This window comes from Mercenaria mercenaria, chromosome 3 (genome assembly GCF_021730395.1).
Source record: "Mercenaria mercenaria strain notata chromosome 3, MADL_Memer_1, whole genome shotgun sequence".
Lineage (NCBI taxonomy): Eukaryota > Metazoa > Mollusca > Bivalvia > Venerida > Veneridae > Mercenaria > Mercenaria mercenaria.
The window spans coordinates 49,000,925-49,016,195 of NC_069363.1; the positions used below are offsets into that span (position 1 = coordinate 49,000,925).

The 15,271-nt window shown below is 32.9% G+C and overlaps 2 protein-coding genes across 2 annotated transcripts; both read left to right on the forward strand.

Moving 5' to 3' along the window:
* The first annotated feature begins 2,501 nt into the window (after window positions 1–2,501).
* Window positions 2,502–5,555, forward strand: LOC123523502 (uncharacterized). Its single transcript, XM_045301167.2, has 2 exons — window positions 2,502–2,881; window positions 4,973–5,555. The coding sequence occupies exons 1-2, from the start codon at window positions 2,533–2,535 to the stop codon at window positions 5,398–5,400; spliced, it is 777 nt and encodes a 258-aa protein (XP_045157102.2). The 5' UTR covers window positions 2,502–2,532; the 3' UTR covers window positions 5,401–5,555.
* Window positions 5,556–10,397: 4,842 nt separating this feature from the next.
* LOC123523503 (uncharacterized) lies at window positions 10,398–13,693 on the forward strand. The gene is made up of 2 exons (XM_045301169.2): window positions 10,398–10,744; window positions 13,248–13,693. Exons 1-2 carry the CDS (start codon window positions 10,504–10,506, stop codon window positions 13,673–13,675), a joined length of 669 nt encoding a protein of 222 aa, XP_045157104.2. The 5' UTR covers window positions 10,398–10,503; the 3' UTR covers window positions 13,676–13,693.
* Window positions 13,694–15,271: the final 1,578 nt, after the last annotated feature.

Here is a 15,271-nt window from a genome sequence, read left to right on the forward strand (position 1 = left end):
TTGGTCTATTTTAGGGGTCGCTGGAGCTTAAAAAATATGAAGCCTGTAATTGACATTTCGTCATACCGCTTGATGGATCTTCATCAAACTTGGTCTGTAGCATCATTTTAATGGTTCCGCTTCACCTCAGTTCCTCCTGTTTATACTAAAACGAAGAGGTACTATTCTTTATTCAGTGTGGCATGTATATATTCAAGGTCAAATAGTCAGGTGAGCGACTTAGGGCCACACGATGGCCCTCTTGTTCATTCAAATGACGTTCGTATTATTTTGTAAGATTTCAACGATCATCAAGTTAACATTGACATTCCGAGGTTCATTTCACTAAACTTGTATCCGTAGGTAGGCTTCTAGAAGAGAAAAACAGCTACAGCTATATGGAACAGCCGAAAATGATTTGAAATAGCCGAGTCCATAGAGGTCTGGGAAAATGTAAAAGAAAATTTATAAGAAGATCCTCTGGAACTATAGAATGCAATCAAGCAAAATAATTGCAGACTCAGTTTGAAGAAATGGAATGTACAAAACCACCCCTATGCAAATTAAGCGGTATCTCATAAATCAGATAACATTTTCTTTTTTGCAACTTGTGATCTATTCATGAATATATTAAAACGAAATAGTAAATGCTGAGCCCCATTTTGATTGTATAAACCTTGATTCTGAATACCCAAGTACACAGAACTGCGTCACAGAAATTAGTTTCCATTGACCTTCACTGAACTGTTTCCTTTCACAGGATTCCAGCAATCTAAACACATTCTACAGAGTCCTTGTGATTTCAAAATTTGAAACTGGTTATACATGTAGTTGCAAACTCGGACTATACGACTGTGTTTTCTGTTAAATTGCAATATCTTACATAGTCTCAGATAAAGACTCTACTAAACGTGTTTTAACAGCGTTTGAATCATACCAGTATTTAGGTTATTGCAAGTAGTTAATTTTATATTTATTTTTTTCATCTTCGAAACATGAAATGAAAACAAATGCAGCATGAAAGAACCTGGCATATCGGCAATATAAACACATGCCTGCACTTGTTGAACGTTTTTTCCGGAGCCTTATAGATTAAACATAAAGCGAAGGATTATAGCAGTGACTGTGTTTGAATTTGAAATGTTCATCTTTCAAAACCAGTTAGTACTTGATAAAGCGTACGATAGCATACTTACAGCAAAAAAACATAGTCATGTTGTCTGTATATATGTTACTTTCATTTGATCTTATTTGGTTTTAAAGCCAGTATGTTTATCGGCTACGGCAGATAATTTGCTTCAAAGCTAATTTTATACCTTTCAGACCCTTGATATTGCTTCAAACACCCAAAAATTAATCCAAATATCTATTTTATACCATTGGAACGTTTTGCTTCCGCCAGTAAAGTATCTTCTTTAGATAATATTTCAAATGAGCTAATATCCAGGGACTTTTGCAGATCAGATTATCTGTAAATATAAAGTTTAACATAAAAACTTCTCTCAAAGTAAAGTAAGGGTTGGCCATTATGTTCTTGAAGTGAAAATTCCTTTCATTACTGTCAGTATCATGTATGTGAAATTATGGCAATTTAGGCAATTTAGGGAAGGATACCTGCAGGAAGGCCATGCCCGCCTTATTATGATTGTATGTTGGATACTTTCTTAAGATAATATGTACAGTGTTGTTTTCATGAAATGTGTAAAGTACGAGTATTGTAACTGTTCCTTGACCTGCATTGTTGTATTCGACTCGGTTAGATGTTGCCAGATCTTGATCCCATGAGCTGTGACCGGCCTGGCAAAATCCACGAAAGCTAAATGTCCTACATATACCGACTTCGTAAATCTGAAACAATAAAGCACCGTGCAAGTGTGGGCTAAATACTGAACTAAATCGCCTAGGTAAAAAGTTTATGCATAGCTTTATACTTATTAGATAACCGCATAAATTTGAATTATACTTTTCTGCATCTCAAATAAGGCCACACTTCAAGATCACAAGAGACTCGTTTCTACTACCACAACATACAATTTTGTCATGTGTAATTTGGTACACAGTAGGAATTAATAAATATCTTGATCTTTAAAGTAGTAGTCTTTGTAGTAATCTACATACATTACGTCAATACATAAAAATAAAATTTGATATTATACAAACAATTCATTTGGTACATTGCAAGTCAATAAAAGAATGTATGAATTAAAATATTGTCTCCATTCAAAACTACAAGAATTCAAATTATCGATCAAATAGGGTTTACTTTACTGTCAATACTTCAATTCAAAACGAACCCACGTATAACATTTCAAAAGAAAAGTCTTCGAAGGTTAATATAATGCTAATAGCAAAGAAAGACCCAAATGTTCCCACAAGAAATATTAGGTCCTGTCTATGTAATCGAAATATATAAATAATGCGGTAAGTTCATTCTCCATTCAACAGAATACTTCTCTTGAATTTGCTTACATTTTAACCACCCTTTGGCATTTACGCTCATCTAATTCTGATTCCAAACTTTTCATTTATTCGCTTTATTCAGGCTCATACAAGATGTTTTGTGTTGCAATTCTCTGCTTTTTAATTTTAAATTCAAATCCCAGTTTCGGGATTGAGCCAGTATGCTCAAGGTTTCATTACGAGGAACAAACGTTAGAAAAGATGATCAGGCAGGAAATCTTCGTAAAGAAAATGAAAGCTGACATTGATGACTCTAAACAGCAAGTAGTGGACGCTATTGTAGACTTGAGAAATGAGAGAAACAAGTTTGCAGCGGATTTTGAAAGGTTGAAAAATGACGTTGAAACCCTGAATGGCAACCTTGAAAATGCGTTAAATGGTATGCAATCACAAAATGAAAAAGTCATTCAGGACTATACCACAGAAATGGAAATATTAAAAGGTATGTACTTTCTGAGTATTAAACGTTATTTAACGTTAGTTTTGTATTGTTATAAAGTCGGAAATCTCTGTACAAAAGCGAAAGTATGACACTTATGTTTCATTTTTCAAAGTAACTTAATCAAAGGTGAAGTATGAGTTTAATATTTTTAGTTCTGTATAAAAAAAAATATGAAATAAGGAAAAGCCTCAAATCGAGTTCGGGGAAATCAGATTTCAATTTTTTTTCAAACTTTGTAACAACGAAACTATTCAGATAAAAAAATAATTTGGTGTTATCAATTTTTTCATAGCGAATATCATACTTTGCAAATTTACGGGGAAGTCGATGTCTCTGTGACGTCATTTCTTTTTTACCGCGTTTACTTTAGAAATATTAATGACACACTTTTCCAAAAGAGTGTAATCATTTTGCACCTAACTGGAAGCTTCTTTTGTTGTATTTTTGAGTGAAAAATAATTCTAAACAATAGAATGACATTCTCTCTTCACTGCGAAGAAAAGACTTCCTCACCGCCAGGTGCTTCCTTGAGACCTGCTCAACCCGGGGCTAGAGGGTGTGGCGGCATTTCCATACCGTCCATAAAAAGGCTCGATCAAACCAAGCCTGCAACATCTTCACTTATGTCGTGTTGGGCGACCTGTGAATTTTTCACTTTTACTCACTTGAAAAGGTTATTCGGGTCTACTCTAAGAGCTCGCTATCAAAGGTTATTACAACTGTCCTAGTATTTCTTCTTTGATGTACAATATTTTATTCGACTCGAGAACGAGGCCTTGCAAAATCCACAAGAGACGAATGCATCATACTCTACCTATTGCTAGTGTTATATTAGCCAAAATGGACTATAATTTTAGACAAAAATACTTAAAACACTTTTAAAATAGTGCAGTCTATTAAGCATGGAATATCGAGGCACCATCATTTCATGATCTTGACGTCACATTACACGTCACGTCTTAGGCGACCCATTCCATCATTGATTATTTTTCCGTATCCGATAGGAATTGAATATATTTATCAAATACAACGTGTTTTACAGACAAAAATGTCGTAGGTATTTCACAGAATATAAGATATAGAGTACTGTTTACATTTTTTTGTAAATTCAAAATGTTATATAAAGTATTCGTACTACTTCCAATATAACACATTTTTGTAAAACAGCACTGAGTTATAGTTTCGCGCGTTCTAGTCAATTCTAAATACATATTATTGGGACTTCATTCATAAATGAAAAACAAACATTATTCACAAAGATCAATTTCAAGATTTTATCAGTATATACTTTACAAATCGCCTAACGCAACACTTAGCTTTATGTCAATATCTTAAACGTTACCTGAAGTAAAATTTCTGAAATTTGGCATTCAGCCATATTTTGAATGTCATAAAGAAAATTCAAGGAAATAAGTCAAAGCTATTGTATAATTTGATAAATTTTATGACAACGCACAAGTTTTTAAAAAGCCACAAAATCATAAATTATAAACACAGTTAATTTTTAGACAAGTATACTCCATTTTATGCGTACACTTATACCTTTGCTTTGTCAAAACAAGAAAAAAATAAGAATATTTTAATGCAAGTATTTACACATTCTGTCAATGCGATAAAATTTGGCTCATTTTGGCTGCTATTATAAGAAATTTCATATATTCATAGTCGGATTTAGAAAGTATCTCTAAGACAGTAAAATGAAAAAGGTAAAATCTTATTTATAATAAATACTTTTACATATACGCAGATGTTCATTTTAATCATCCTTTCTAAAAGTGTCTTAGGGTGAGTTACCTACTTTTGCAAATAATTTATCTTTATAATGGAGTCCACGTGATAGTTATCACGTGCGCACGTGTTTTTATTAACACGTTCGCACGTGGTAGCTATCACGTGCGCAAGTGATAAATAAAATATTTCCTATGTCCCCTCTATGCCACCGTAGAGTTCCAGTCGATGTTTTCAAAACCTCTTATTCGTTACTACCGGTTAGTTCTAGAGAAACGTTGCCGAAACTTTAATACACAATGTATTTACATCGTTAATTTTCATTCTTTTTAAATGACTATAAGAAACCCTTTGTTATTTCAGGTTCTGTTGTCACACCTATCGTCGCATTCAAAGCGCATGTTGTGTCAGAAAACTCATTGAGCAACAGAAAGGTTATAATATTCTCAAAGAATATTTTTAACACGGGTGATGCTTACGACAATGCAACTGGCATCTTCAAAGCTCCAGCTGGAGGCATCTACCTATTCACGACTCAAATATGTTTATCTGGCGGTACCTATTCGTATTTCGGCATCACTGTGAATGAGGAACTTATCTCTCAATCTCTGCTTGGAGACAAACAGTGGACTAAATGTTATACAATGGATGCCATTGTTAAAGTAAACAAGGGTGATGACGTCACTGTTAAATGCATTAGCTCTTGTGATAGTAGTGATAGTTTGTGGAATAATCTTGGTTACGCTGCAAGTAGCTTCTCGGGTGTACTTGTCCAAAGACTTATTCTTTGAAATACGACTGTAAAGAACGTTGTCCGGCTGTATGACCTGTTTTGTTGGATGTTGAATAACTGATGATTCTGTTGCCACAACAAATATCAATATTTATCATTATGCTTTCTAATGAAATATTTAGAAATATTGATGAAATATAATTCCTATTTTCATTGTTTTTATTTTTATGTGTAATAGAGTTCCGCTTAAGCCGGTGTTTGGGGCGTGAGAGGTGTTGCACATTTCATTACCTCTCATGAACAGACTCAATCAAACCGAGTCTGCTATTATTCTTCTTGGTTGCATTTTTTGGCTCCAAAGGATCTTTATACATATTTTATTTAAAATAGTTGGCATATTGCATTCTTGCTTTGTTGTATTTATCGGTGTCATCAGTCCAGAATTTTCTCTTTATGCTTTAAACGATATATGTTTCTTGTATCAATACTTGTATTCCTAAGTTAAAAAAAGTTTATACGAAATTATTTTCAGTTGATTGTCAAACAAGTTCTCCTATCTATAACAGTTACACTTGACGCTTCATTTTTATTGTATCAACAACCAAGAGGGTGAAGGAAAAGATAATCCAGTTTCTCTTTTAATATTGATATGTTTACTTCTCTGCAGTTGAATATCGTAGGCTTCAAGAATGAAGAACACGACTTAGCGAACAGAAACATCTTGAAAGCCTATTTTCATTAATGCGACAGCAACAAAATCCAAATAAGGACATATTTCGAAAGATCTATCAACAACAAGCTAGTTACATTTTCACGAGGGTTTAATTTTCGCTATATTCGCGAGGTCCCTCACCTCGCCAAAACACGAATAGAACAGACCACATAACTGTTTAATTTGGAACAATATATGGTTATTAGTAAAATACTACTAACCAAATGATTCTGGTCCGAAGTTTCATTTATATACAGGCTAAATATGTTTTAACTGACCAAGCAATAACAAGCAATAAAAAGGTTGACGTTTTGCAATTTACTTTTAATAAGATAAACAAGTTAACGATATAAACATTCTTAAAAAATTTAGAATTGTTTGTTTTTATCTATTTTACCAAATGCATTTCTGGTTCATGTTTTGAAGCTCGTTTATAAATCAAGACATAAGTCTAATCAACAATTTCTAGAATAATAATAGTTTAACAATGCATTGAATGTCAACCTGTTCAATTGTTTTTCAGCTTCAAACAGAAGCTATTATCAAACAGAAAGCTGATATTCATTTCGGTAGAATTATTTTATTTAAAACAATTATCGTGAATTTTATAGATTTATTAACCAGAAATTAGAACAGAAATGAAAACCTTAAGAACTTTAAATTATGATAGGCTTGTAGCTCAATTCTTTTACACATTTATTTAAAGGGGCATATGCAACATTTTGCAGCAATGTTAATTAACATAAAAGCCGCAAAATATTGATCATTATTCAGAGCGAAAGACTCGTAGAAAATATTTTGTCAAATAATGGCTGTTTAAAAACAGTTCAAATAAAAAAGAATGCTCAGAATTAAGTACTTTCAAGATAAAAACTATCAATGTTGCGCGGTAAATGACACGTAACGTCATGGCGTCAATTACGTCGTTTTAAGGTAACAATGTTTTGTACCGTTTCTGCGGTATGCTTTATATTATTTCAGCATTACTAAACCATTAAGCATCAGATCAGGGACAGGTAATGAATTTATTCCAGAAGAATAAATATACATAGTTTGTCACAAACGTTGTCGTAAATCCTCACGTTAGCTTCCGGTTAGGCATGCGCACATATAAATGTTAAAGTATCTGGTCTACCATCATTGTAAGATCATCTCCAATGTTTGTTCTTATGGTTTAGGAGCCTTTAGAGCTGAAGATAGAAAAAAGAACTGTAAATTACTTCTTCACATGAAGCGCTTGATGGATCTTCATCATACTTAGTCTGTAGCATGATTTTAATTGTTCCGCTTGGCCACTTGTTTATACTAAAACGCAGATTTTACCATTCATGATTCAGTTTGTCATGCATATATTCAAGGTCAAATAGTCAGGTGGGTCTCTATGGCCCTCTTTTTAATTCAAATTATTATTTTGTGTGATGTCAAAGATTTCAACGATCATGAAATTAACACAGCATTGGACATGTTGATTTTAATTTTACGGAAACTGATTCGGAATGTCCTAGTACATAGTATTTGCCACAGAAAATAGTCCCCATTGACCTTGATTGAATTGAAAATAGCAGAAAGTTCCGGCAATCTAGAATCATTTTATTGGCGCCTCCCCATGAGGGCGGAACTTTTTTGGAGTCAAGAAATGTTGGTTTATATGAGAGGATGGGCAAGCTATTACTTAAATATTATTGTGTAAAATAAATTAAAAATGAGCCGTTAATTATTGTCGGCCTATGATACATCTGTCTATATAATGAAATTACATATTTATGCAATTTATTTGCAGCTCATGTTTATGTTGTTTTTGTAGAAAGTAAACAGTTATTAAAAATATAGAATAACTGTCCCCGAAACTACAGCAATAATAGACTAGCTACGGGTACGAAAAATGAGTTTCTTGAATATATGCTTTGGGACCATGGAGTCTATTCAATATATGTGTAATAGAGTTCCGCTTAAGCCGGTGCTAGGGGCGTGAGGGGTGTTGCACATTTCATTACCTTTCAAGAACAGACTCAATCAAACCGAGTCTGCTATTATTCTGTTTGGTTGCATTCTTTGTTTCCAAAGGATCTTTTTACAGATTTATTATATTATAATATAATGCTGTGTTTGTGGTGTTCTGTGCTTCCGGGAAATCTACCCTTACCTTTTATCTTTTATTATGTTTTGGTGTTTAACTATGGACTTACTCTATTCTTATTGCTATTTGGAAAAGTATTTAAAGTTAAACCTAATACTTAAATCCTTCCTTTAGATCGGAAACAAATGTGTTTAAATTATTTTTGTATGAATATTTTGCTAGTCTATCATCAAGTACCTAATTATCGGAGAGTCAGTCATGCTCATATTATCTGAGTTAAGCTTATGTTTTTATTGAAGACTGATTTCTCACAACTTGTGTAAGTAATGGTTTTCCTGTGACACCTATTTCATTAATATGTTTGATATAAGTTACATTCATTTTAATACTTGTTCAATAAACTATTCTCTTTTATTCTTTATAAAAAAGCCCTTTGATGTTTACATCAATGATTTTCTTGTCCTTGTTGTTATAAAATTTAAATGCTAATAGGTGTAATTTCAAAATCGAACTATAAGTCTGTTAGACTGCAAGAACATGTTAAGTATCAGACAACTACTTGGACTCTACTTATCACTTAAACAACTTCTGTTTCAATATAGATACAAAAAATGTAATACCAGTTAAGTCAAATCAAACATGGACTGAGGTTATCACAAGTGTATTTATATCTATTTTCGAAATATGCAATGAAAACAACTGCAGCGTTATTTATTTCTATCCGGAGCATCATAGATAAAACATAAAACGAAGAGTTATAACATGTTTGTATTTGAAATGTTTATCTTTCAAAGCCAGTTGGCACTCTATTGATTAAGGCATATGGTAGCATTAGTACAGCAAAGTGCAAAGCCTGTATGTATGTTATCTTTATCTAATTCATTTTGACAGCATGATTTGGTTTTCAGACCCGTAGGTTTATCGGCTACGGCACGCAAGAGCTGTAACAAAACTAGTTTTATACCTTTCAAACCCTTATTATTGCTTCAAGGAGCCAAACATTTATCCAAAGATTTGTTTTGTACCCTTGGAACGCTTTTCCCGCCGATAAATTATTTTCTTAAGATAATATTTCAAATCACTTAATATCCAAGAACTTGTGCAGACCAGATAATCTATTTAATGTAAAATAAGGGTCGGTCAGTATGTTTCTAGAAGTGAAAATTTCTCTCATTTCAGTAGATATCAGTCATATCAGATGTGGTATTTCAGTGGAGGATACCTCCATGAAACCATGTCTGCCTTATTATGATATTGGGTACTTTCTTTAAATAGACAAACAGTGTTGTTTTATGAAATTTATCCATACTGTGAGTGTAAATAAAGATATAATAATTTTAAATACTTACTATAACGGTTGTTATCTGACGAGATACAACATCTCAAAAAAGCAAACTTTGCAAAAGTATATCGTGCCTTACTTAGTCGGTGATATAAATCCGTCAAATCTAAAACTGGCATATATTACTCTGTAGTATCTACCTGTAAATGTCATAATCTGTTCTACCTACTAGTAGACCGATTTCCTGAATTTAAAACAATAACGCACCGTGCATGTGTCTTTTAAATACTCAACAAAAACATAGACAATGCATACGTCCAGGTAAATAGCTTTATATTTTGTTGCCATTTATATGAAATAATCCTTTCCTGCATATCAAATTAGGCTATACTTTAAGATCACAAGAGAATAGTTTGTACTATCTCAATATACATATCAAAATGAAGCGATACAAGCTTCAAGCACATAGTGACTTTTTGTCATATACAATTTTATACCGATATGAAATTTGGGAATGACTTGTTTTCAAAGTAAAAAGAAATGTACATACGTCAATAAAGAAATATAAGATTTAGCATACAAACAATTCATTTGAGACATTGTGAGTAAATGCAAGAATGCATGATTTGAAATATTATCTCAAGTCAAAACTACAGGAACATTAAATTCTTAAACGCTTACCCATCAAATTGGGTTTTATTTAACTGTTGATACATGAAGTCAAAAAGTACCTTCGTTTAGAATTTTAAAAGAAAAGTCTTCAAATGTTAATGTAATGTAAGTGGCAAACGTTCCCATAAACAGTGTCAGGTCCTATCTGTGCATTTGAAATATAGCAATAATGCGATAATTTCATTCTCCATTCAACAGTATACTTCTCTCCTCTTGAATTTGCCTACGTTTTAACCACCCTTTGGCATTTACGCTCATCTAATTCTGATTGCAAAGTTTTCATTCCTACACTGCTTCAGGATCGTACAAGATGTTTTGTGTTGCAATTTTCTGCTTTTTAATTTTGAATTCAAATCCCAGTTTCGGGATTGAGCCAGTATGTTCCCGGTTTCATTACGAGGAACAAACGTTAGAAAAGATGATCAGGCAGGAAATATTCGTGGAGAAAATGAAAGCTGACATTGATGACTCTAAACAGCACGTAGTGGACGCTATTGTAGATTTAAAGAATGAGAGAAACAAGTTTGCAGTGGATTTTGAAAGGTTGAAACATGACGTTGAAACCATGAATGACAACCTTGAAAATGCGTTAAATGGTATGCAATCACAAACTGAAAAAGTCATTCAGGACTATACCACAGAAATGGAAACATTAAAAGGTATGTATTTAACATTAGTTTTGTATTGTTATGAAGGAAATATCTGTACAAAAGCGAAAGTATGACACTTCCGAATATGCTTCATTTTTCAAATTAACTTAATTAAAGGTGAAGTGTGAGTTTAGTATTAGTTCTGTATAATAAAATAATATGAAAAAAGGAAAAGCCTCAAATCGAGCTCCGGGAAATCAGATTTCACATTTTCCAAACTTTGTAACAACGAAACTATTCAGATAAAAAAAATGATTTAGTGTTATCATTTCTTTCATAGCGATTTGAGGGATATAAAATGACATTGTTTTAATGTCTGTCCGAGTTTTAATGTATCTTCAAGATTTATTTCGATGTTTCTAACACCATGAAAAATGTAATATAGTTTAGGTTCGTAAATAGATATAAAATTGTTATCAAAACTCTAATTGCAAGATTTTAAGGGCAAATTTTCGGGGAAGCTGATGTCTCTGTGACGTCATTTCCTATTTGCCGCGTTTACTTTAGAAATATTAAAGACACACTTATCCAAAATATTGTAATCATTTTTGCATCTAACTAAAAGCCTCTCTTGTTGTATGTTTGAGTGAAAAATAATTTTAAACAAAAAAATGACATTCTCTCTTCACTGCGAAGAAAAGAATTCCTCTCCGTCAGGTGCGTCTTTGAGATCTGCTCAACCCGGGGCTAGAGGGTGTGGCGGCATTTCTACTAACGTCCATAAAAAGGCTCAATCAAACCGAGCCTGTAACATCTTCATTGATGTCGTGTTGGGTGACCTGTGGAGTTTCCACTTTTGCTTTTTTGAGCAGGCCCAAAGGGTCTGCTTTTCGAGCTCGCTATTAAATGTTATTACATCAGTCCTAGTAGTTCTTTGATGTACAATATTTTATTCGACTCGATAACGAGGCCTTGCAAAATCCACAAGAGCCGAATGCATCATATTATATTAAGCATGGAACATCAAGACACCATCACTTCACCACCTTGACGTCATATTTCACGTGACGACTAAAGTGACTCATCCTACCATTGATTTTTCTTGAAAATGTTATATACAGTATTCATGTGACTTTCAATACAACAAATTGTGTAAACCTACATTGTTATAGTTTCGTGTGCTTCTTGCCAATTCTAATTATATATTTTTGGGACTTCATGTATTAATAAAAAACATACATTATTCACTAACATTAATGTCAAGATTTTATCAGTATATACTTTACAAATCTTCTAACGCAACACTTAGCTCTATGCCAATATCTTAAACTTTACCTAAAGTACATTTCCGAAATTTGGCAAACAATCATATTGTGAATGTCATAAGAAACTTCATTTTTGATACAAATTGACATCATAAGACAGATTAAATATTCTAGTGAAAAATGGGCATAGAATGTCTTTAAATAAAAGTTAATTAAAGTACATTTATTATTGAATAAATATATTTATGGATACATCTAATCGCACTTTTCAAAGATGCGAGATCGAACCATACTAAAATGCCCGTCTATTAACAAACTTTATGTAGAAACAGGTCTGAGAGCTGGAAAAATGTACATTTTTATATAATATCGTGTTTATATGGAAATTTTTTTACTAAATGACCTGTTCAATTTCACATGTTTGTGCTGTTTCCTGACTTTTACATCAAACATAGAATACTATTTAAGGAAGACATAACATACAATTTATTTACTAATTCGTATTTCGCAACTTTTTCAAAATTGGTTCAGGTATTGAAATAAATAAAATTATGTGACTGCATATTTCGACTTGTTGTAATTTTGACATTTCTCTAAATACATTAAATATTCAGTTATATGAAAGGTGTAGGCAAAAAGCTAAGTTTTAGAAGATTTGTTTAATGTATTATTATAAATATGTATTATGTCATAAATAATCACTTTTTAAGACTTATCGTTTCTCATTATTATAACTTTTAGAAACTGGCCAAAATGTGATTATCATTACAAAATATTACCGCGGTACAAACGGTATATATCGATGTCGAAATGCATCTTGAGATTGCCTTTTATTTACACGAGCATTAAGAGTCACTTACTGCAAATTACTTGTCTCTTATTGCTATGTCTTCGAGTCTTACCAACTAAAGGTTTCAAATTCTTAAATGTTAGGACGACATCCAGCTGACTTTCTGAACTAGAATCTAGAACTGCAGAGAAAGTCTGCATTGCCAATTAAAAGCTAAAAGTCTCCATGCGATGCAAATTAATGTTTGGAAAACATATATTAAGTATACTAAGTTCTATTCGATGGCTACGTTGTTTTTGCTTTTTAAAATTTTGAGGTTATGTATACAGACATAGCGCAATTGTTACTTTTTGCGGATTTACTTTTGTTAATTGATCAGGGTTCCAGTCGATGTTTTTAAAACCTCTTATTCGTTAAAACCGTTTAGATTTTAGAGAAACGTTCCTGAAACTGTAATATTTACATCGTTAACTTTCATTCTTTTTTAATGACTATAAGAATCACTTTGTTATTTCAGGTTCTGTCGTCACACCTATCGTCGCATTCAAAGCTCACGTTGTGTCTGACAAGTCATTGAGCAACAGCAAGGTTATAATATTCTCAAAGAATATTTTTAACACGGGTAATGCTTACGACAATGCAACTGGCATCTTCAAAGCACCGATTGGGGGCGTATACCTATTCGCGACTGAGATATGTTTATCTCCCCGTACCTATTCGTACTTCGGCATCACTTTGAATGGGGAACTTATCTCTCAATCTCTGCTTAGAGACAATCAGTGGACTAAATGTTATACAATGGATGCCATCGTTGCAGTCAACAAGGGCGGTGACGTTTCGGTTAAATGTTCTAGCTCTTGTGATAGCAGTGAGAGCTTGAGTGGATCTCCTCTTTATCAGACAAGCAGTTTCTCGGGTGTACTAGTCCACAAACTTGTCGTTTGAATTACAACCGAAATAACAGTTGTCTGCGTGCATGACCTGTTTTGTTTGATACTGATTCTCTGATGATTCTGTGACCACACCAAATGAATATCAATATACTTTAAATCATTGAATGGCTTAAAAACAAAAACTGGTTAAATCATGTGCACAGGGTAAGCACACATCAAAGTGTTTAAGTCACATATGTTATAGGATTAAGCTTATGGTGCAGCCCTTACCGGTAACCAATGTGATCCAACAAGTTCTTTATATTCGGTCATACATTGAGTAAAAAAATATTTATGCTGTATTAAGAGACTATTTTGGTATGTGACAACTTTTTGCTCTTCCCTCAGGTGGTCGTCTCTTAATGCAAGTTGTACTGTATAAACAAAATGAGTTTCTATTATCAACTGCCTTGTAAATATCTAATACTCATTTCATTTCTATGTAGTCGCAGACATCAGGTATACGATTATAAAATTTATAAGCAATGGTCACAACTGAACAACTGAAACGATTTTCTTTGTGTGGGAGTCACGGTCTGACAAGGTTAAGCTCGTTTCATATAAGCAGTTCTCTCCCAAAGGAGCTCTGAACATTCAAATCTGTTTTAAAATGACTTTAGATAGTAGCGAATAAAATGTTTGTTCATACATTGTAACAGTACTGCATCTTTTTCAGTTCTTCAACTCTTTCTTCAGAAATTGCTATCTTTAAATTTGCATTTCGACATTGGAACTATTGTTACAGATAGATCTAATATGTTTTTGTCCTTTTACAATAACTTGGTTCATTTCAGAAAATTATTTTATTCAGTTCTATTTACTTAACACATTTATATGATAATTACTATTTTTGTTTCCATGAAACACAACTTTTAAAATAATCTATTTTGCTACGTTCAAAATGTTCGTATGTTGTAATGTGCGAATGAATTAAGGACGTTTTAGCACATTTTAGCACCTTTTCGGGCACTGCAGAGTGGTGCACTCTTATATGAAAATAGAATTGCTGCATTCTCTTTTTGGTGCACGCAAGACTTTTACGTTAATAATCTCAGTTGTAAAATGGATTCTTGTAAAAACCCATGCACTTGATGGAGGGACTTTACAGCATTCCGCTGGAGTTGAAGCTGTTTCAGATGTTTATGACAGCTATATTTCTAGTCAAAATTTTAATTTTGCTCTTTCTGAGCACAGTTAATATTCCTCAGATAAGGAAAAAGTATTGAATTTTGCTTATGTTAATGTTTGTGGGTTAATTTCAAAAATTATTAATCCAGATTTTGTTTCGTTTGTGAAAGAATATGATGTTGTTCATTTTGCTGAAACGAAGTTGGATTCTTTTGACAATCCTATCATTGATGGTTATACCTATGTTGGCAAAAACAGAGAGGTTTTTAAAAGTAAATCGGGTGGTGTGGGCATTTTCATTAAAAATGATTTGTTCAAAGACTTTCAAGTGCTCGGCATGAGCAGTGAGCATTGTTTGTGGTATAAATTTAAGGACTCCAGTTGTATTTTCGCCGATGTATATATACCTCCTGAAGGGTCTCGTTATGGCTCGTTAGATAGTTTTGATAAGATAGAAAGCAACATTTTAGACATTGTGTCT